At 41.6% G+C, this 23,652-nt stretch overlaps 1 protein-coding gene across 3 annotated transcripts in view; it reads left to right on the top strand.

Annotated features, from left to right (window-relative positions):
• Positions 1 to 23,652, top strand: part of NTRK2 (neurotrophic receptor tyrosine kinase 2) — a 278,981-nt gene that overhangs the window by 73,594 nt on the left and 181,735 nt on the right. For 2 of the 3 annotated variants that reach the window (XM_065406073.1, XM_065406072.1), the window contains 2 exons: positions 179 to 279; positions 1,818 to 1,917. In XM_065406073.1, the coding sequence (XP_065262145.1) occupies positions 179 to 279; positions 1,818 to 1,917 (201 nt within the window). Of the gene's footprint in view, positions 1 to 178; positions 280 to 1,817; positions 1,918 to 9,189; positions 9,193 to 19,101; positions 19,135 to 23,652 lie in introns of all 3 variants that reach the window. The other variant, XM_065406071.1, reaches the window with a different exon arrangement.

Here is a 23,652-nt window from a genome sequence, read left to right as displayed (position 1 = left end):
AGGAACGTCTGTAGCAAATGAAGTTTTTGGCTTTGTAGATCCCCCAGCAGAATGCTCAGTTGATAAAATAGAAACAATTCATCTTTTACAAGGAACTCAAGAATTGCAAATGTTTCAAACATTGCAGTATTATAGTAACTGAAATAATGATGACAACCTTTCCCCCCCTCCCCCCAAGATTATGAAACCACGCCTAATGATATTGGAGACACCACGAATAACAGTAATCAAATCACTTCTACGGATGTTTCCAACAAAGAGAATGAAGATAGCATCACTGTAAGTATATACATTGTTTCCTGGTTTGTAATCTTGGCAGACTTTCTGACTATAGAACTGATGAAGCTGTGATGGGACACTAACCTAATAGTGTACCCAAGCTGTCGCTAGAATTGTTCAAGATGCCCTTTCCAAAAAATGGGGGGCGGGGGAAAAGAGTGCGTGATTTTTCATACTGAATAAAGTGGAAATTTAATTTATATCACTTTTCTGACCAACTCTTAGAGATGATCTGTCGTGCAATGTTTTTGTTTTCCAGAGGACCTAAAATACTGTAATTTTATTTACAAAGTAAGAGATTTTCACATCCTTGAAATTCAAGGTAATTTGAAAGGCTCTCTTACTGGATTGATAAACCTGGTAGTCAACTGCTGTTCATAGTGAAGTCATGTTATAATGAAAAATCAAATTAGAATTCTGTATTTTGGCACCATTTTTCATGGGGTTGCTATTAAAAGATAACATGGAGATTTTTAGTAGAAACAGCTAATTCAGTGGGCCTGAATTCCCCACTTCCTTACCTCTGTGTAATCATTTATACCTGCACAAAGTGAATGTAAAGCACTGTCATTCTGACAGTTTAACATTTAGTGTAAATTACTTTACAAGGTGGAAGGCAGTGGAGAATTGCGCCTTGTACACGGATACATGATACATGAATGGGAGGGAGAATTGTAAGCTATGGAAGAGTAGAAAGTTGTGGGTGGGCGGGAGCTGCAAACTAGATATTGCTTCAGTACATACAGCTTTTTTTTTTTTTTCCCAATTTAAAATATTCAGGAATACCTCAGGCGATAGAATTGAAGGAGGAAAGAAGTTAAGGATTAAAAAAAAAAAAACTATTAACAGATATGAGCCAGTGGGAGTGATCTCAAATCAGTTTCCCCATTCTGTTACTGTCAGTTAGGGACATCAAGGCCCAAAGTAGGAGCTGAAGTTCAGACCTGTGGGTGTGGGTCTGGGTGGGGCAGCAAATCTCCAGAGCATTACCTCACAGAGCCCCTCCCCTCCTCTACCCCCACATTGTCCCTTGTGGGATTTGTGCACAGCAGGGACCATCTCATACCCTGCAGAATCCTGAGGGATCTGTGAGAGGTCAGGGCCATCTGTGAAGAGGCTCTGTGCTGCACAGTGGCTTTGGTTCTGGTTTCCTTGTCAGCAGCTGTGCCCCAGGGGTAGTTACACCTCAGACTGTATTATCTTTTCTGATAAAGCTCCATAGGGCTGCAGAGGTGGATGACATGCAGCCCTCTGACTCAGCCCCTCCTCCAGCGATCTCACCCAGTCTCAGTCTCCTCTCCCAGTGCCAGACCCATGAAGAGGCCTCTGCAGGATGTGGAATTGGCAGAGTCTCTGTTCTCTGCAGGGTGGGAGAGAGCCTACATAATGGTCCCCTCTGTGCTCTTAGATCTGACAGTCTTTTTTTCCCTTTAAAAGAAAACTTTCCCTAGTTTGATTATTCTGAATAAATGTTAATTGCTTTTGAAGACAGTTCATCGTCATGCAACAGATTGAACTGTTCTTGCTCTCTCTTTTAGGTGTATGTTGTGGTGGGGATTGCAGCATTAGTGTGCACTGGCCTAGTGATAATGCTCATTATTCTGAAGTTTGGAAGACACTCCAAGTTTGGGATGAAAGGTAAGAAGTGTTGTTTCTTAAAGTTTATCTTAGTTGTCATAGGTCTGACCATCACGCCCCACATGCCTCTGCTCCTGAAGTACCAATGATAGACTAGAAAGAGTGCCATCACATATCAGTCCACTTGAACAGTAGGCAAGGAGCTGGCCAGAGGGGGATAAATACAGAAATAAAAGGCCTTGAACCAAACTCTGATCCAAACACATGGTTTAAGCAATCACCTGTTCTCTGCTGGCCTGATTTTTTTTCACCTGAAGTCCGTTAGTAGTACTTTACTCTGCAAAACCAATGGGACTATTCATGGGGTAAGGTGTTACTCAATGTAGGATGGCAGAATCTGGCCCCAGAAAACGGAAATTTACTCTGATGTGCATTGGATTATGAAAGCCACACTTGGTAATTCAAACTACAATTTTGGAAGCAGGTTAGGGTTAGAGCTGCAACAACTGGGGTACTACTGCAAGTGCTGCACCGTCACATTAGAGCTTACACTGCAGTACCACACCATAGGAGGTAGTACTTATTGAAATGGCAGTCAGCCCTGTCTGAGGGGTGATGAGTGAAATTCTGAACCTTTTATTTTTGTTTAAACCTTCAGTACTACTCCCTCTGACCATTTCTGTAGGTGTTAGAGGAGGTGTATTTATAAAAGGAACTTGTACACTTGGTGAGGATAGGTGATCAGGGAGTATTTCACTATGGACCAAAGGGTAACCATGTTTTGTTCTTAGGCTGAGGGTCTGTGGAGAAGGTGATAACTAATCCCTAAGGCCCCTCATCTCCCTTTATCTTTCTTGGGACCCCAAACCACACTGCCAATGCATCCCATAAAATGATCCCATAAAAACTCATTCATGGTTTGAGGCTCTGACTGGGCCCTGACACTGTGCCATTCAGATCTGTCTGATGTACCATCAGCTCTGGGATTCTTGACGGGGAGAATTCCTAGAGCAGCTGAGATTTAAATGGAGAAGAACTGTGGTCAGTGAAAAACAGCAGACATATGGCCTGAGATGATACACCTCCCCACATACATGCACACTATTCCCAGTCTTTGGAATCCTCAGGGGCCTTATTGGGGATTTGAAGTCTGAAGGACAAAGCTGTAACGTTTCAAAGTGTAGAAAGAGTTATGTTGGACTGAAAGAAGGTTTGGAGTATGTTTTCTTTTATGCTGAAGCAACCTGGGTTGCATTGGGAAAGAACAAGAAAGCCAGAGCCAAATTGAAGGGAGGGATGGTAAAATCTCTGGCATTTGGATTCTAAAAGTGTCCTTGGAATAGCATGTTTTTTATGTTACTATTTGTCCATACTAATGTTTGAAGAAGTTCTTTACTAGCAAGTTAATCTCCCATCTGGGAGAGGTAAGAAAAATTCATTTATTTTCAAAATTAGTCAATAAATTACTAATCCTGTCAATCTGCACTATGGCACCAGTGCTTTTCTAGCTACAAACCTGCCTAGAGCATGTTTGTGTAAGGACTTATGTAAGGACTTCTTTCTTTGTGAGTCACTGAGTAAAATTTTGAAACTGTGGCAACTTCAACATGGAGTTTATTTTTATTTTGTTAATCGAAACAGTGAGCAAACCATAGCAAACAGTTCTGGATCCCAAGCTAAAATGCACACTCCTTTGGGTACGCTCCCTCAAATGACTGTCCCTGGTAGGGACTTTTACTCTGAGGATTAATTTACTGTAAATAAATACCAATTGATAGATTACACTTTGTAATCTTGAAATATTATAATTAACTGTAAACAAGCCCTTGAAGGTTTCCATCAGAAAAGGACCACATTCTTCAAAATAAAGATGGCCCTGAATTGATCCATACATCTTCCAACTTTGAAGTTTGCATTCAGACCTGAACTTAGCAACTTGGGTTTATCCTTAGCCCAAAGCTTCAGAGACACTTTTTCAAATTATTACCATTAGCATCATCATTAGTTTGTGTTACAGTAGTGCTTAGAGGATCCATCAGGGATCAGGTCCCCAATGTGCTAGATGCTGTACATGTACATAATACAAAAAAAGTCTCTGCAGCAGAGAGCTTGCAGTCTAAGCATATGATGGGAGACAAGTGAAGATAGACTAGTTGTGGGCTTGGGGGGCGAGGAAGTAAGGTAACAGTGGCGAGATTATATTTTGTACAGTAAACACCAGTCACAGCATACTGTATTAAAAATTTAAAGCTGTCCTGTAAACAATAGGACCAACCTGCTGCTCCTGAAATCAGTGGGTGGTTTGCCATTGGAATTGGGCCCCAAATGAGGAAAAGTCAATTTACAATTGGTGCATTTTAATCCATGTTTTAGTTGGGCCAAGAGGAAATATTCAATTTGCTGTGGAAAATTTGTATTTAAACACGGCAAAATCATCTTTTCAAATGAATGTCTTCCCAAGTGCTTCTGTGAGCATTTTGCATTCACCAGAGAGAACTTCCTGAATGACACAGGCCAGGGATACACAAAGGGTTTTTACTCCTTTTTCTGTTATCTTGAGGGAACACAATGCAAGCCCCTCAACCACCACATCATTCAACATTCTCTCCACCCTTCCTCAAACAATGGTCCAGAAAAAAAAACCAAAAACCCCAAAGAAGGCATGTAGTTAATCTTGATAATGAGCAGAAAGGAGAAGTAAATGATCCTTTCCAATGTAGCTAGCATCTGCAAATGGGGAAAATATGTTCCACCAAATGTCAGAGGTATGAGTCCAGTGTAAAATGGTGCATGGAGTATGGCAATATCTCCCCATGAGGAGTGAAATTCATGCCTTACTTGCAGTCATGGCACGTATCAGCAGCATTTCCAGTACAACAGAATACCTACTCTGCTTAGGGCTAAAGTTTCCCTGGGTTTGTATGTGCAAGGATCATTCATATCCAACTCATATCCACTCTGTGCCCTGGCTCAGGGCTGGAGGCAGTCACAGGCAAGGAACCCAAGCATGCTGTGAGACTAGCACTCAAGGTGATGCTAGCCTCCTCATAAAGGGACAGAAAGGAGTAGGTTGGAGCTTCCCCCTGGTCCAGCAGCGCTGGCCTCACCCAGGTGAGCACATGCTGAACACTTTCAAAGACTGCCATGGTGGTCACGTTCCTCCTGATTTCCTAGGCGTGATTGTGACTGTCTGATGTACAGGGCTTCTGGGAACTTCCACGGTGCTAGTTTTTCCCCAAACGCTCCCTGTGCACCATAGCCAGTGGCTTAAAGCCATAATGTATTGCTCAGTCTATATCTCTGTCAGCAAAGTTTTATACAATAACTTGTATTTGGGTTTCTCATTTGTTTTTACATAACTGAGAGGAGATGGTGGACAGGAACATTTTGGTGTTTGTGCCATGCTGTTATTTTTTCAGATTACAGTAGGATAGCTCTGCAGTAGATTTGAGAACCAAAAAAACCCTCTCAACCATGTAAGTGAAGTGAACTGTGGTTGAAGTTGGGGATTGTGTTGTGTCGAAGTACAGCTGCCAACTTTGGTCTTATTTCTCCTTCAAGTCGTGTCCTACCTCTTAGACTATAGGAAGGTGCTGAGTCCTAACGTCCTGATGATTAACTTCGGAAATTAAAATATATGGCTGCTTGGCATTCTGTTCTTGAAGGTCACACAATATAATCAGCACTGCATGCCAGATGTGAATATTCTTCTCTCCCCACTACAACTATTAACTTTCATGTGTTCTGTACTTACAATACTAAACGTGTAAATGCACTTATATCTGATAAAACCTATGTGCGTTCCTGTTGTAATAGCCATTTCTTTTCGTGATGGCTCTAAATGCGATCACCTTTGTCCTAGACTTCTGTACATTTTCTGAACATGGGGCTGAGACCTTTGGACACTCACATAGGGTTATAGTGTAGCTGAAGAAACCCGTTGTTAATTTCTTGAATATATTTACTAGTAGGGTCATCAAGATTTGTGCATTGGTCTTGTGCAACTTCTTGGTTTGCATGCTTGTTGGAGGATGTGAAAATGCTTGTGATGGGTGTATGTCTGACTATATCCATCTTATAAAACTGGAAGAGCACCATGGTCCTAGAACAGAGAGGGCTGGAGTGAGTTCATGAGCCCTACTGAGGAGATTTATGGAAGAATACTTCCGGCCTCCTTTCAGTCTACCTGCACCATTGGAAGAGAAATACAAGTGAGGTGACCAGCTGGGAAATAAACCCATTTTTAATTTTGCAATTGTTAATTAGTATCAACATGACACTGAGAGAATGGAAGAGGAGGAAGAAATCTGATGGAATTCGGCAATTAAAGCCTGGATATAGGCAAAAACTCAGAGGGTCACATTTGTAACAGCATAATTCAATTCACAAAGAGTTCAAAAATATATGCCAATTTGAACCAAAATTAAGGGGGTTTTTTGTACTGAATTTATATTTTTGTACAGACAAGGAGGAGCTGTTAGCAGTAAGAAACATGATAACAAGCCAAAGAGGTGTTCACATCGCAAAGACAATATTTGGGGTCCCTAATGCTCTTTGCTCTTTAAGAACTCTGGGGAGGGGAAAAAATAATTAGACCCCAGTATTATGAGAATTGCTCTTTGGTAAAGGTCAAACACAAATGGGACTTTTATTGGAACCAGAAAGGGGGTGAGGACGGGAACCCTCTTAAGAAAACAATAAATAGATTCTGACAGAACTTGAGGGAAGCATGTGTATGTTTAATTCCTTTGAGGCGAGGGATTTTTGTGTGTGTGTGAAGCTGCTGTCAGTGCTTTAAGATTTGTGCTATACTCCAAAGAAAAGGGAATAAATTGAGTCTGAAATTCCTATCGTACTTAAGCAGTGCCAGAACAGTTCTCAAGTCTGAGCTTGGTAGCACACTCTCCAAAGGCTACTTTTACTCCTCAAGATACCTCATGCATCCTAAACAGGGAATGCGTTTTTGAATGATTTTTACACTCCCATGAGAGTATGTGTATGGAAGTCTGCAGTCTGAACAAATAACAATATGCATCAATTTCATGAATAAGTCAATGACCTTTATATAACAACTGATTCAATTTATCCATTTTTTTAAATGCTGGACCTTCAAGCTCTTGCAAGTAGATTATAGTGGCTTCTGTATGTAAATTTGTCATAAACAGACTGCCAGGCTGTTATGTTTTTTCACTAGCTTGACTACAAGTTATCAGTCCAACAAGACCTCATATTTTGTGTGCCTGCCTGCATATAGGTAAAGAAAATATTTTCTCTCATCTATTTCTTGGTGATTTTTTCCTGAGTAACTTCACCAACCCTTCTATACAGACCTTGAGCCTTCTTTACAATTTTTGAAGTTTAAAAAAAATCTTCTAAACAATATTACTGTCCACTGTCTTAAAAAGCTTTCTATCTTTTACCAGAGTATATTACTTTTGCTGACAAACTCTTCTTACATTTTGTACTTCAGTTTAAAGATAATACAGGAGAGCACAGCTAGGAACTTGGCTTTGGTTGTGACATGTTTCGCATTTATCTTATGATATTTTAGTTTGAGTAAAAAATGCTGTACAACCATATGAATAAAAGAAGCCTTAAATCACCAATATTGTCATTCGGCACTTGTGGTAACAGCTTCTCTGACACAATGTATCATCCATCCATTATAGTTAAAAGTCTTTAACCCTCATTTGCCCAGCTAATCATATTTATGACTTTAAATAATGGGGCGATTGGGCTGCTTTGTCATTCTATTCTGTATATGTGACAAATTGTGTGTAGGCTCTTTTTGCACATTCCTGTGGAAAGAGCATTCATTGCCAGGAAGAGGGGTCTCTTATCCCCTACTTGTCTGTGAGCAGATGCTCACTGTGTTCTCCATTTGAATGTATATCACTTTTCTGTGTATGGTGGGGGTGGGGCAGGGTCACAGCAGCGTGTGACTTCAAAATATCTTTATTTCAAAATAAAGTCTGTATCCTTTACTCTGGCTTGTGTTCTTGAGAGCTGAGAATGTGCTAAGCAAGTGGATTAAAGGACTGTTAGGGAAAAGGGGAGATATACAATTTATTTTTATTCTGCTCAATATTAATGCAACTCTGGATCAAGCAATTCTGTTTCCTGTGAACTAAAGGAAGAATCTCAGGATTACAAGGGAAGTGCTGTACTCCATTTGATGCACAACTAAAAGCTTTATGTAATTCCTCCTTGGGAAAGACCTGTAATTTACAAAACATGATTAGGTTTTCAAGCTCTTTATGTATCTGTAACAAGCATTCAAAGAGCCCATTATGGACACTTTCTGTCTTGTATGCCAAATAATTTAGAAGAACCATGCTCAAAATATGGGATTTAGAGGCAGGATAACTGGGTTATTTTCCCAGGCCTGATTCAGATTTGCTGTGCAACCTTCATCAAGTCACTTAAACTTTCCATCCCTCTGTTTTCCCATCTATGCTGTGGTGGTGATGGTAGTAATGCTGACTATACCTGCTTTACAGGGGTGCTGTGAGATTCAATCCCTTTAATATCTTCAAATTGCTTTAGTATTATTTATTTCTATGACTGTTAACTAAAATGTATCAGAGCAGATTTAACTAAAGATGTATGGTGGCGATGAGATTCGTACATAAGACTTAGGAAGAAATTTAACATGCTCAAATCTGTGATGTCCTTGAGGGTCACATATGTAAAAGCAAAAGAAGGGAGCTGGTTGATATCAGAGATTGGATGTTATTTTACATCATTGTTCCAATGCCATCTGTGACACTGACCACCACAGTGGCCTTGGGCAAATTGTACAAACTATCTGCCTCTGCATCACCCTCTGTAATGTGGGGATGGTGACATTTATGGGTGTTTTGGAAGATTAATTTGTTAATGCTTGTAAGTTGAGGATGCAAAGCATTGTATGGCAAAAGTGCAAAGTGGTGGTGGTGGTGTTGTTGTTATGAACTGATCCCTGGCAAAAATGGCATATGAAGGACTTTACACAGACCCCTGGCCCATCAACCATTCTATAAGGATATAAAGAAGCCTTTTCATGCAGGCATAGCTCTCTCTCCAGTAGCAAAGTTGCTGCCCTAACATGCCCTCTCCTGGCTGGGTGTGGCATTGCAGCACCCTTTTGCCTCAGTTGCCCCCACTGCCCTTTGGTCAAGTCCAGCCATAAGTGTCCTGTTTGACCACTTTACAGAGATCTGCCCCTTTTGGGGCCACAGTTTCTTTTTTTTTAACCAAAGTCCAAAAAAATATATACAAAACCAACCCTTCAGCTTAGTGGAGCTTAGCTGGCAGCCACCTCATTTTACCAGCATGCCTCTGCTGCTCTAGACTGTCCTTTATGTCTTGATCAACCCCACAATCCAAGGGCTGGCATGCTCCTCCCCTTACGCTGAGTGACTGTAGCGTTTCTCCTTACTAGTAGCCCCTTTCTGCCCTGAACTTCCTCTGTTTATAGTAACCACCCAGCTCCTTCCCAAGCTGGGACTAATGTTCAGTTAAGTCTGGCCCACCCTCCAGGGGCAGCTAGATAGCATAATTGGCCTCTCAGGCCCACATTAACTCATTCAGGGCCTGTGTGGGATATGCACCCCATCACACCTTCCCTTCGCTATTATGGCTTATTGGGTTTAGTTCATATTCCTCAAGACTGTGTTTCTTGATTTTGCCCACCACTTCTGCTGCTTTACCTTGTGGGTCTGGTACTATGATGGCAAGTTAGATAACGGGCTTGGCTACACTTGCACTACAGAGTGCATTAAATCAGCCCCAGGCACCCTAACTCCTGAGGTGTCCACACTGGCAAAGCACTGAGAGCGCCTGGACTCCGCGGCTGGAGCGCCCCTGGTAGTCCACCTCCACAAGAAGCAAGAGCTTGTTGAGCCCTGGCTGAAACGCCAGGGTGTCAGTGTGGATGACTTGTTGCATTACTGCACTGTGATTGGTCTCTGGAAACATCCCATAATCCCTTGAAGTCAAGTGGCCACTCTGGTCATTGTTTTGAACTCGGCTGCAGGCATGTGGAGATCCCCTTTCAAAGTTCTGTTTCTGACAGCCCGCATGCTTATCTGCTCCGGGACAAAGCAAACCATTATTGTGGAATGCTGCTGCTGCAAATGCAGGCGTTTGTGTGTGAGAAAGAGAGGTGGGGGGTGGGGGCTGATGTCGGGGTTCCCCCTTTCCCCTGCCACTGTTTGAACTTACAAGACAGCATGCTGACACACTCTCTACCCCCCAAAACACTGTCTCCCCCCCCACATACACACAACACACTCCCTGTCACACTCCACCCCCCCTTTGAAAAGCACGCTGCAGCCACTTGCACACTGGGATAGCTACCACAATGCACTATCTCTGTGGCGTTGCAAGAGCTGCTAATGTGGCCATGCCACTGCGCTTGCAGCTGACAGTGTGAACACACAGCAGTGCTTTCCCTGCTGCTGTCTCCAAGGGCTGGTTTAACTCCCGGCGCTCTACATCTGCAAGTGTAGCTATAGCCAAAGTGCAGCTAGATGAAGAAAGTAATGAAGTGCAGGTTCCCAATTCCCACCCCTCTCTGCCCTCTTTAGAGTAGACCATGCCCTCAGAGCTGCAGGGCAGGAAAAGTCCTAGTGCAGCCCTATTGCTCAGTGGCACAATTGTGGCCTGCTCTTATACAGGTCATGCAATTGAGAAAGGGTCTTTGCTACCCCTGACACTAGCACACCCACGTAAGGGCCAGCTACAAACTGGTCCCTAAGGAATTACAGAGAGCGCAGTAGGCAGAAAAAGCAGGGAAAGGATAAAAAAAGATGTGATGGAAGGCAATGCGGAAGACAGAAGATATTACAGCTCATAATTAAACATCACAATAAAATCAGTCATAGTGAGAACAGGTACTGTGGGGGGGAAATGGAATGTAGGAAGCAAATGGGGAAAGAGAAAAGAAGAAATGCAAAGGAAACTAAGTCACTATAAATCCATGGTATACCCACATCTTGAATACTCATTCAGTTATGGTCACCCCATCTCAAAATAGATATATTAGAATTAGAAAAGGTACAGAGAAGGACAACAAAAATGATTAGGGGCCTGGAACAGCTTCCATACAAGGAGAGATTAAAAAGACTGGGACTGGTCATCTTAGAAAATAGATGGGTCGGGGTGGATATGAACAAGGTCTATAAAATCATGAATGGTCTGGAGAAAGAGAATAAAGAAGTGTTACTTACCCCCTCACGTAACACAAGAACCAGGACTCTCCCAATGAAGTTAATAGGCAGCAGGTTTAAAACAAACAAAAAGAAGTATTTCTTCACACAACACACAGCCTGTAGAACTCGGCGCCAGGGGATGTTGTGAAGGCCAAAAGTAGAACTGGGTTCAAAAAAGAATTAGGTAAGTTCATGGAGGATAAATCCACCAATGGCTTGTAGGTAAGACAGTCAGGAATATAACTCCATGCTCTGGGTGTTCCTAAGGTTCTGATTGCCAGAAGCTAGGACTGGATGATGGGAGGTGTGGGGGGTGGATCACTGAAATTTGCCTGTTGTGCTCATTCCCTCTGAAGTGTTTGCACAGGCCACCATCAGAGACAGGATACTGGGCTAGATAGACCATTGGTCTGACCCAGTATGGCCATTCTTATGGTCTTAAGTTAATTTTTTGAAAAAGGCTCCAATTCTCCTGTGCATTTATATGTGCTTTGTTGCAAAGAAGACATAAATCCAGCAGATCTAGCCCCTTGAGGTTTCCTTTGAAGAAAGGACAGCCTTGAAAGGCACTGATAAACCATAGCAGCTCCTTTGCAACACCCCTCCAAACCACTGCTGAAGATTGTATGGCTGGTTGAAATGGGCTGTGGCTTCCATGTCACTAAACCATCGTGATCCCCAGCTAGTAGAATGGTCCTTGTGGGCTGTTGGCAGCAGGTGCAGTTTACAGCAGCTTCAAAATTGTACTTGGGAACTGGCCCAGCACTCATTGGCCTCCGATTCAGGGGAGGACCCAGGTGTGGCTTAAAATCACCTTTGCACCCCGTCCCCCTTTTCTGAGCTGTGCTGAGTGCTCTTTAGATGCAGAATCTGGGCCTAATTATACAGAGTTTAATGCCAAAAGGTTACAATAAAATGCATGTTGTTTGAAGGTTGTTAAATCTTTCACGAAAATCACCTCAGAAATGTATACCAGACGCTGTTGAATAGTCTCAGTGGGGACCACACATTTGTGCTTCTCAAGATACTGCTCTGCTGCTTTTACAATACCTGCCTGTGTGGCCTGGATTTTTCCCTTCTTGTTCCTCAGTTGTTATCCCACCTTTTAATGACAGATATCTATTCTGTCTGTGTACTGATTGATTGAATTGTCCTAATTTCTCTGTCAAACTTTGAGCAGGTCAACTTCTTTCATTGTTTCTGAGTCTGGGAATCCCGTGTTCTTAGATTAGATTGGTGCATAAAGTTCTGTAATGCCTGGCCATATCGGATACTTATCGATTCCTTCACCAGAAGACCACAATCTAATTACGGTGAAGTACCCTTTTTGTTGTGGCTGTGTAAAAGCATTCAGTATTGAATTTCACATCACTAGGAAATAGTCACCTTGGACTTGGAGATTAACTTTTATAGATCACTCTGTAAAATGCACATGATTATCTCTTTAGAGCTGCTTGATGCCATTGTAATTCCATTGACTTCACTGGAACTAGTCCTGATTATAGCAGTGAGAGTGAAATCAGAGGAAAGTTGCACTGATTTAAATTTACTTCAAACTAGTGGTGCGTGAATCTTAGAAGTTCAGAGATTGAATTTGGATTAAAAAAAAAAAAGTTCAGATGCTTTTTTGAACTTTACCTGAACTATCTAGACTTCTTGGGCAATGTTGGTCCGGAGCTGCCATGGTAATAGGCTTTATTAACAAGAGTTTCAACACTCTTTGCTTCTGGCTGGTCTGGAAATGCTCCCATTCTCATAATATTTCAACTCCTGACACTGGAAGTTGGGCTAGAACTCAAAGAATGGATTTTCTTGCAAGATTTCTGGTAATTCCTGTTTCTGAATGAGCAAGAAATACTGCACAACAATCACTGTTGAAATATTCACCAATTCTGTAGCTATCTTGGATGGAACTGGGAAGTACAAAAATTAAATTAATTTCACAGAAATTAAAAATAATGAAGGAAAAAGGTAACCATACTTGAACCTCCAAAAAAGTTCAGTTTGGGTTTGGTTTCAATTCCAGGCAAAGGTTCAAATAAGATTTTATCTGAACTTACTAGACCCTTCCTGATCTCAGACAAAGAAATTGACATGTATTTTCCACCGTTAGCGATCGATATGACTGGGACAGCCTTGGCATTTGACTAAGTGCCATCATATCTCCAGAAGAGACATCAATATGCCATTCAATGATTATGCTAAAAATAGCACTGATTATTAATTTTGGGGAAATAGTGGAAACCCTAAGTATTGAAAACAAAAACAGAATTAGTTTCTTAGGCTAATGACAGCAGAGTGGGGCCAAGAAGGGCCCCTATGCTAATTGATGGCTTCATATGGAGCTTAAGAAATACATAAGGTTATATGCTGGACTTATAAATTGGAATGAGTTTCAGCTTTGTAATTACATAGTTTGAAGCTGGAAACAAGTAATAAAGACCTGCTGGGGCTGAGTGTGAGTGTGAAAGAGCATGCGAGAGAGCCCCTTATTTCCTTCCTACACAAGGAGTGCAGGCATTTCATGAATCCGGATCCACTGCTATGGCCCCTGTCTCCTACTGGATCAATAGACAAAGCTAGTTTTATGTGGGTGGCTGAGCACAGGCCACACCTGTCAATGACACAGTAACTGCTCTGCCTGTCTTCCTGCCTCCACTGGAGTGGTGCACCTCTGCACTGCCTCTTCTCTCAGACTGCACACAATTCAGCCCTTCACATTTACTGACCTTAAAAATTATACCCAAATTCTGTCTTGAGCTGCAACCAGGCAGCCCTGGCATTGATGTCTCTTTGGCCCATATGCTGGATTAATGTGCTGTAAATCATTCAGCTGTTGATGACATAAAATAACTGTGGGTTTGCTGAGAGAGGTGGGATGAAATAAAGACACAGGGCTCTATGACCATGGTGGCCTCACCCCTGAATTTATTTTTCAGAAAACTCCTTGTGCCACTACCAATCCAACTCTGTCTCTTTGGCCACCCACTCTGTCTGGCCTATGTGTATCTCATGCTTTCATTTTTGCTTTTATTTTTCAAGCAATTTTCTCCCAGCCTCTCTTCTTTCTGTTCCTTGCCTTTCTGTCTCATTGAATGCTTCTCGCTTTACTGATTTCTGAAACAAGAGAGGAATGATGCCTCCACTATGGAACTGAGAAGCTGATCTAGGAAAATGAGATCAAATTTTATTTCTTTCTGAGATTGATTAATTAAAAGAAAAGGGAAGTGGACCGGGGAAAGAGGAATAATGATGGGGTGTTTGGGGGGGAATCTCCTTATGCTGTTCTGTTCAAGTTATTTGGCACTCTGAAAAAAACATAATGTTATAATTAAATAAAGTGGGCAAAGTAACTACTAAGAGAAGTCTTATTTCTTCTGGGTTATTTTTACTCTTAACGTCAAAGGTTAATGCCACTGTTATTTCTTCAACTGTCTGGCTTAGCTGAATGCCCTGGGGCATAATATGCAGTAAGGCAAGCTATGTAAGAAGTGTTTTAAAATGTCAGAGAAATATCCTTCATGTCCTCCACAGATTACCAAATACTTTCCCTGAAGCTTTAATTAGCATTTGCACTGTGGACAGCTAGACAGGCTGTGTCCTCCTCATGCTCTAAATGGTCAGTTGGCAAAATGGAAAATAGGGATGGTATGCATGAGAACTCAGAGATGCAGCTGTTACGTTTTAATGCCCATAAGGCATTGTGTGCTGTGCACAATAAGGGAGGAAGTGGTTCGGTGGTTAGGGAACTAGCCTGAGACTCGAGAGAATTCGGTCCAGTTCTGTGCATTGCCACAGACTTGCAGTGTGCTCTTGGATAAGTTGGTTTCTCTTTCTGTGTCTCAGTTCCCCCACCTATCAATGGGAACAATAGTACTTCCTTACCTCACAAGAGTTTTACTAGGATAAACTCATTACAGACTGTGATATGTTCAGATACTATAGTAACACAAGCCATACAAGTACCTAAGATATGCAAGTCCACAAAGAATTATAATTCTGCCTCACTATGCAGCTATTGTATGAACTGTCACTAGCCCTTAAATCTGAGGCTAAAAGACCTTGACTTCTGTGTATTAATATTAAATATTAACCTCTCCTTTGTAAATGCACATTAGGTAGCTACACATTGTAAAAGAGAGGTTGGATCCTGTTTATATTATAAAAAGCATAAAATAGACATGGCTTTAATAAGAAAGAACTGGCTACTGTAGTATTCAGTGATATAGCTAGTTACAAATGTGGAAGTGGAAATATTGTATGTAATGATATAGTATATTTAAGCCTTGTGGGACCTGTGAATGTAGCAGATTCACAACAAGCTTTAGGAATGTCTGTGCATATATTTCTAACATTCACTTGTTGTCCCCAGATTTTTAACAATGCCCCTACACGCAACACACACACAGACCTGTGTTTTTTAGAACACAGCAGAAATTTACCTTCAGCTGTGGACAGTGGATATTGTCATTTTAATTAAAATAATAAAAAAAGAAGTACTCATAAAGTCAATTAATTGAGTTAAGGGAGATTGAGTGCTCCCAGGAGTAACTGAGGACTAATCAAACACTAGAACTGGTGCTGTGGCTGGAGTGTTTCTTAGAAAGGACTTCTGGCCTGAGCCCATCCATGTTTGTGTGCTAGTTTCTGTTTCCAAAAGTTGACATCTCTGATTTGTGATGTTGCTGCAAAATATGGTTCAAAAGGAAAATAAAACAAAAAAATAATATTTATTTTTATTTATTGCTTTTGCCTGGAGTCTGGTATTTGTGCTTCCACAGTTAGTGTTTTAGCAGGTGGAGCTAATTACCTAAAATACCACTACTACTTTTGCACTTATCAGTGTGTATATTTCAGTAGCTATTTTTCCATTAGCCTTGTGAAAGAGCATTAAATGGGTATTTCAGACCTAGTACATCTGTATAATATCACAACAGTCTCACAGAAATGTTCCTTTTTCCAGGTTAAAACCTGCCCAAAGCTAACTTCCTCTCCATCCCTTCCCCCAACTGCTAAAGCACCACTCTATCAGTCTTTTCACTTTTTACTGTGACATGTGGGAAAATATGCCAAAAGCAGCACCTCATTTCAAAAGTTAGATCCAGTGGGTCATTTGCTGACCTGCTCTTATGCTGTAGTTACTTATGGGCTAAACTAAAGCACCCATTATACGTCTTAGCTGGCAGTAGTTGCAAATACAGGACTTCTAGACTCCCGAGGATTTCTTGTGACTTCTTGCAGCTCTGAATCACTGTAAAGTAAAATCCTGCATACACCACATTTTTTTTTGTTTTCTATATTTCGAATAGTCATTCCTATTTTTTCTCCTATATATGGGGTTTTCTCAGTGCACCCATTTCCCCTGTATTATTATTTATATTATTACATGAAAGCATCAGGGACCCATTCAAGATCAGGGCCCCATTGTGCTAGGTGCTTTATAAATGTACAGAGAGAGAGAGACAACCCCAAAGAGCTTGCAATCTAAGCACATCTGACAGATAAAATATGGGAGGGGAAACAGAGGCACAATGAAGCAAAGTAACTTACCCAAGATCACCCAGCCAGTCAGTGGCAGCACTGGCAATAGAACTTACATCTCCTGACTCCCAGTCCAGCGCTTTACACAGTAGAGAATGCTGCCTTCCAATTTCCCTCATTACTATACTTCACATATCTTTGGCTAAGATTCTTTTGACACCATGGTGTTATGTTCTCATTAATACTGTCATTTTTCTATAGTGTGCTGTGTGCAGTTTCTCTGTTTTCCTTTCTCAGTTCCTTATTCTTTACACTAATAAAACATTCTTTGCCAAAAAGCCAAAGCATAGGTACCTCCAGTATTTTTTATCTCTTGGTGGCTATTGTGGCTGGTTAGTATACAGCTTTGCAAACTCCTTCATGCAATGAGCCATCACTCCCTCTTAAGAGTGACCTTTTTATGACTTTTTTTTAAAAAGCATGTATTTACTCCCTTCCAAGCGTAGTAAAATGCAACAAAGTTATGGCAGTTTCTACAGTAATGACTCCCTAAACATTTCAGTTAAAAACTCTGCACTGCCTACTCCTCTCATTTTTATCAGCTTTACACTAGCATAACTTCTATTGGCTTTCAATTTGCACTAATTTAAATTAGAGTCAACTGACATTTCTTGATGGTATTGGTGTGTATAAGAGGTTTAGGGGTTATCAGTATTCAGCTGAAATGGAATGAGTGGCAAAAAACCTGGAAGTCACTGAGGCCAAGAACTTAGCAAGATTTAAAAACAGATTGGACATTTATATCAAGAATATCCAGAGTTGTTATAATTAATATTAACAAATTTTGGAAGGGATATTTAACTAGGATAACCTCAGTTATGATGGGAACTTCAGCCCCTTTGATATTTACTATTACTTCATAATTAAACTGATGGGTTGTTAGTGTTTAAAACTGATATAAGGTCCTTTTTAATTTTTTTAAATGCACTGCACACAATAGACTGTTAGTCTCTAAAGATGGTGTTATGGTGAAATATCTAATTGCATACCTGTGAGTAGAGAGTCTCTTCATAATAGAGAGATTGTGGGCTTGATTTTCATGTATACTGCCAAAGCAGTGTAAAGAGGCTTTACTGTAAATAAGACTCAAGCTCTGTGAGCATATTGATGGGGGGGTTAACCTCTTTTGTGGAGAGGCGGTATAGATTCCTTATGCAGTAGACAAAGTCATTGTGGTTGGTTATGTCATCTTCCATATCCATCTATGAGATTGTTTATATAGTACCAGCATGATATAATAGCAGTCATTGTGGTTGGTTATGTCATCTTTCGTACCCATCTATGAGATTGTTTATATAATACCAGCATAACACAGGAAATTAAACCCTCTCCTCCACCTAAATACAACTAAATCTGAATCTTGGTCTTTTAACTCGACATTGTGCCAAGAACACACATGGTTCTGGATGTGAAAGGTATAATAGAATGGAGCTTGATCTTAAATAGCTTACTAGCTGAAATACTTGCAGTGATTTAGAGCATTGAATTTTGCACTTATATCTGAATGTGTCTGTTTACATGTGCAAAAATCCATCTTTATTGCTCTGATTCAGCAAAGTCCATGCTGTTGACTTAATGGGGCTTTTCAGGTACTTAAAGTTAGGTGTATGCCTAAGTACCTTGTTGAATCAGGGCCTTTGTGCACAATTCAGGTATGTGTGCACCGAGCTGTTCATATCCATGCATGTAGCTGGGCCTGCACGTTCAGGTTTTGGTGCATACAAATGGCTGTGCTCTCAGAAGTGTTGTATGCAATTGAAGAAGCCCTTCCAAAATGTGGCCCTGGATTATTTTCTACTGATAATTTGACAGACCTTTACATTATTACATTTACATTACATTTGGGCACCACTCTTAAGAAAGATCTAAACACATTGGAGAGAGTTCCAAGGGGAGCAACAAAAATTATAAGAGTTTTGTAAAAATATGACCTATAAGAAAAGGTTGGGTGAATTGGGCATGCTTAATTTTGACAAGAGAAGGCTGGTGGGGGTATAAGTCTTCAAATACATAAAAGGCTGTAATAAAGATGACTGTTATCACTTGTTCTCAATGTAGACTGAGGGAGATTTAAGTTAGATTTTAGGAAAAACTTTTAAATTGTAAGGATACTTAAGGACTGGAACAGGTTAGCAAGGGAGGTTGTGGAATCCCTCGTCCCTGGAGGTTTTTAAGAACAGGATTGACAAACACCTTCAGGGATGGTCTAGGTATACTTAATCCGGCCTCATTTCTATGATTCTTTGATTATTCAGATATATTCTTGTTCCTCCAGTGTGTTCATACTTTAATATTTTATATAGCAACTTCGTCATTTTGGATGATTTCATTTTGGATTTATTCTTCATGATTCACTGTTAAGGATGTGGTTATGGTTCTGAGGCATTCCTATTGTTTTGTCTCATTTTTAAAAAAAGCTGCTAAGTATGCAAAACATATGTACAAAAGTAGTAAAAGAAAGAAAGAGAAATACAGGGAATTTTAATTCTGTGAATCCAATTTAACAAAGTCACCTGGTTTGGTTTTCTCTACCTGAAAAATAGTATTTACTTGTTATGATTGAAGATTTAGGGCCAAATTCACCACTGGTGTAGATGGATGGAGAGCCTCTTAAATGGATCTGCTCCTATTTACAACAGCAATGCTTTTGGTCCTTAGTCTGGCAGGACAATAAATTTTATGTATTTTCTGAGCTTGACTCTAAAGTAATGGTTCAAGTACCTTCACAAAGAGAAGAAGGATAAATTAGTAATTTGTGCTGAATCAGATATATGTGTCCTGATCTAAAACACGAGTCGTATTAAGCTTTGGACAGGCATGAGAAATGCTATGTTGTTTGTATTACTGAATGGACCAGAACCCCTTGTACTAGACACTGCACAAATACAGAACAAAAAGAGCTTGAAATCTAAGTATAAAGCAAGAGACAACAGGTGGATACAGACAGGCAGGGGAGTACAAGGAAACACTGAGACCATATTGGTCAGCATGATAGGCAGTGAGCTCCGTGCACCGGCGGCCTAACTGTTGTCAAGTTTTTTGTAGGCATTGTGGCAGAGGAGAGTTTTATGGAGGATAATGAGGTAGCTTTATGGATATTTATGGGAAGCTCCTCCCAAGTATGAGGGATATCATTGGCTGGTTGGAAACAGGAGTTTCCAACATCTCAATAGTGAATGAGAGATGATAGGTAGGGTAGAAAGAGGCTGTGAAAGGCCTTGAAAATGAAGACAAATAGCATATATTTGAAGCAATAAAGAAAGGGGAGGGATACGAAGAGATGTGGTCAAAATGACAGGGTAGGGAAGTGATCTTTGCAGCAGCATTCTGAATGGATATGAGCAGGGCAAGATGGCATTTGTCAAGGCTGGAGAAAAGGATGTTGCCATAATTGAGACACAAGATGATGAGAGCCTGGACAAGCCTGTGTGGATGGATAGGAAAGGCTGTATCTTAGAGAGGTCATATAGGGAGAGGACATTGTCATGGAAGCCACAGGAGGACAAGATGTCAAGAAGAACATGTTCATTAGTGTCAAAGGTGGCTGACAAGACAAGGAGGATGTGGATGGAGTATTGGTTCTGAGTTTTGGCCAGGAAGAGGTCAAGAGCTGTTTCAGTGGAGTTCATGAGATGGAAGCCAGAATGAAGAGAGTTTTGGATGGAATTGCAGGAGAAGAAATCTGTATAGCATGTGCTCAGTGAGTTTAGAGGGCAGGGAGGAGAGGGCTGAGAGCCCGACTGGATGCCACAGAGAGGCTGAGAGCTGCAGATTTCCTCCCCATCACCTCTTCATTCAACCTGCAGCCAACAGGTCATATGGGTCATAAATGTGGAAGTTGAAGTTGCCATGGATGAGTGTGGGAGATGAAAAGGGAGAGTCAGGAGTTGAAAGTAAAGAGGAAGGCTGATGGAGAAGAGTTGGGTGATGGTAGATGACAGCAATGTGGAGCGGGGGAGGGGAGTTGGATGCAGTGTTGCTTAGTAGAGGAGAAAAAGTGAAAAGGGGAGGTGGGAGGAGTTGGAAGGGACAGGAATGGGAGAGGTAAAGCCCAGTACCCTGCACTGGCTCCTTTTACACTTGGGAAAAGGAACAGAATGGCTAAAAGGGACACTAAAGGCCCCAGTTCTGCCAGGCAGAGGATTCCTTTGGCACAAGCACTGTAGAAGCCAACTGTAAGGCTGGTTTATGAGGATCCCCTTGCAAGTCCTGTAATAGGGGCATATTAGGCATGGGGCTGGGAGGAGTGTGCAGCCCCATGGAGATGCTGGACAGCCTGTAGAAGCTGCTGTAATTTAGAGAATCCCCCAGAGCTGTCTAAATTACACCAGAGACGGCTCCTGCCCTGGAGCCGTTAGGGATTGGGAATATGCAAAAGTGATGTTAAAGACGCTTTAGATCCCCTCCTGCTGGGCTTTGAGTTCTGTGCTGCTCCACCAAGGGGCACAACGCAGAATATTAGGGCCCCTGCTCACTACAGTCATACCAATAATAATATAGACTTTTTTCTCTTCTCACACTGATACAAGTCAGGAATGATTCCATTGAAGTTAATGGAATTACATGTAAGCCTGATGTGGCAGTGAAACTTAATCCAAAAAGTGACGACTGTTTCACAGATATCTATCCGTTCACCTGTCATTCATGGTCAGTGCTCTTTTGGGTTGTTAGGTAAGAGGGCAGGGCAGTTTTTAGGGATAGGAGGCAAGCATTGGAAAATTCTTACATGTGCTTTGTCATTGTGGTAGAAGGTCAAGGAGAGGAACAAACTGGTGGGGAGGAAGAGAGGAACAGGAAAGATGTGGCTGGGAGGCTGTGTGTACAGTTGGCAGTGGAGGAAATATGGGCAGAGCGTTACAGTGTTTGGCATCACGTTGCCCTGAACAGCATGTCTGATACACTCTGATTTTGGGGGTACCACAACACTGTTGAACCCACTGCAAGAGTCTCCACAATGAAGTGGGTTTTTTCTTACTCTGCACTAGACAGCCTAAGGGCTTGTCTACACTACCGCACGGGGTCGATCTAAGATACGCAGCTTCAGCTACGTGAATAGTGTAGCTGAAGTCGATGTACTTAGATCTACTTACCGCAGTGTCTTCACTGCGGTAAGTTGACAGCTGACACTCTCCCGTCGACTCCGCTTGCGCTCCTCGTTCTGGTGGAGTACCGGAGTCGATGGGAGAGCGCTCAGTGGTTGATTTATTGCATCTAGACGCGATAAATCAACCCCCGCTGGATCGATTGCTGCCCACCAATCCGGCGGCTAGTGTAGAGACAAGCCCTAACTATACTAAGAGTGAAGGGGGCTCCCAGTGACAGCAGGTGTGTGAACCTGTGCCACAGGGGGAGAAGCAGCACATGTGAATGTTGAGTCTTCTGGGAGAGCTGGGTCTGCTCTTATCAGGTATGAGAAACCTGGTTGAATATTGTCAGTGGCATAATTGAGCGAGAGAGGACTATGGAGGAGAGCAGATAAAAGAGGAAGGCCCAGGGCATGGAGGGTGAAGTGCATTTAGAGTACTGCATGAGAGGAATTAGCCTTGGCTATTACCTTTGTGGAGCTGGAAGACGCACTAGTCCAAGAGGAAGCACAGTTGGACCTGGCCTGCACTGTTGCCGAAACAAGCAACATACTGCAGTGCAGTAGGTACCACTGCATTCCAGAATGAGACCAGCGGCAGAGAACTGTGCTCATACTGTGGAGGATCCCCTTTACCTCTCAGATGGGTGTGGGCTCCTCTGACACTTGCTGTTGCTCCTCAGAGAGTCTGAGCGGTCACAGACTACTCTGCATCTGAGAGCTGTAAGAAGGACTTTAAACTGCATCTCAGCATTAATCACTGTGGCCTTGGGGTGAGTATGATGACATTTAAGTCAGGCAGGCAGGCAGGGCCTAGAGGTGAACATCCCCAGCCACAGCAGGATCAAAAGAACTGGAGATGAGACAGTCTATGCAAAGTTACGCACATAGCACAGCAGCAGCCAGACTGGCCACTAACCAGGACACCTCTGTGGATAACATGGAGCCAAAGGATTACTAAAGCTGACCCATGCAGTGCACACGGTCGCAAGACTGAATGCAAACACATCAGAGTATAATAAAATAACAAACTCCATCAGCAGCTGGCCTTCTTCACAGCAGTGAGCCGCAGATGTTTCAAAGAATAAAGTGAGTTTCTGTGTGTGTAATATGTAAATTTAAAATAATGGTAACCAAAATGAGGTCTCTCCCACTCACCCATATTAAGGTTATTTCTGTATGTACAGGAATGGCTGAATAGAACTGGTGTTCAGCTGCACAAATCATAAAGAAAGGAGAGATGGAGATGTGGCATGGTGATTGACACTGTTGAGTGCAGCCAAGAATAAGGACAAAATTCTTCCCCCTCTTCTGCTCTGCAGAATCCTATTGTGTATTCTACACATGAAACTATTGTTGACATAAGTGGAAGTTCTATGTCAGTGCAGTCTATGCAATGTTATCTGCAATACAGATGATGGTAGCTGCATCAAATATTACCGAGGGGAATTTTGCTTTTGGTTTGTAATACTAGAAACCATGTTTTCATACCCCCAACAGAATTATGAATTGATTCTTAGGATTCCTTTTTGTTAATTTTTTAAAATAATTTCATCTCTAATATGATTTTAAATGGCTCTGTTAAGGCTAGTCAAGCTAGTGTACTTTATTTCAAAATATATATATATATGGTTCACTGCATTTTACTCCTGCTTGAATCCATAGAAAGTTTATTCGCGATCAGTGGAATGAAGGAATAGAGCCTCACTAGAAGCAGCAATGTTTGTAGCATCCTTGGTGTGGGAAGGGAGCATGAGGATCTAAGGGTCTGAAAAAATGGTCTTTAGGTTTTTAAATTCCTTGTTCTGCTGCCACCAAAAACAACTACAGGTCTGTGTTCTTAAAGAACATTGAATGCCACATGTACAAACAGTCTGGTATATGATAGTCAAACATATTTTTCACTCTTTTGTCATTTCCTCATTCAGTTTACATTTTTTCCTACACATTGCCTGATCTGCATTATGAGCAATTCTT

Source organism: Emys orbicularis, chromosome 6 (assembly GCF_028017835.1).
Source record: "Emys orbicularis isolate rEmyOrb1 chromosome 6, rEmyOrb1.hap1, whole genome shotgun sequence".
NCBI lineage: Eukaryota > Metazoa > Chordata > Testudines > Emydidae > Emys > Emys orbicularis.
This window is presented reverse-complemented; position numbering and strand designations above follow the sequence as displayed.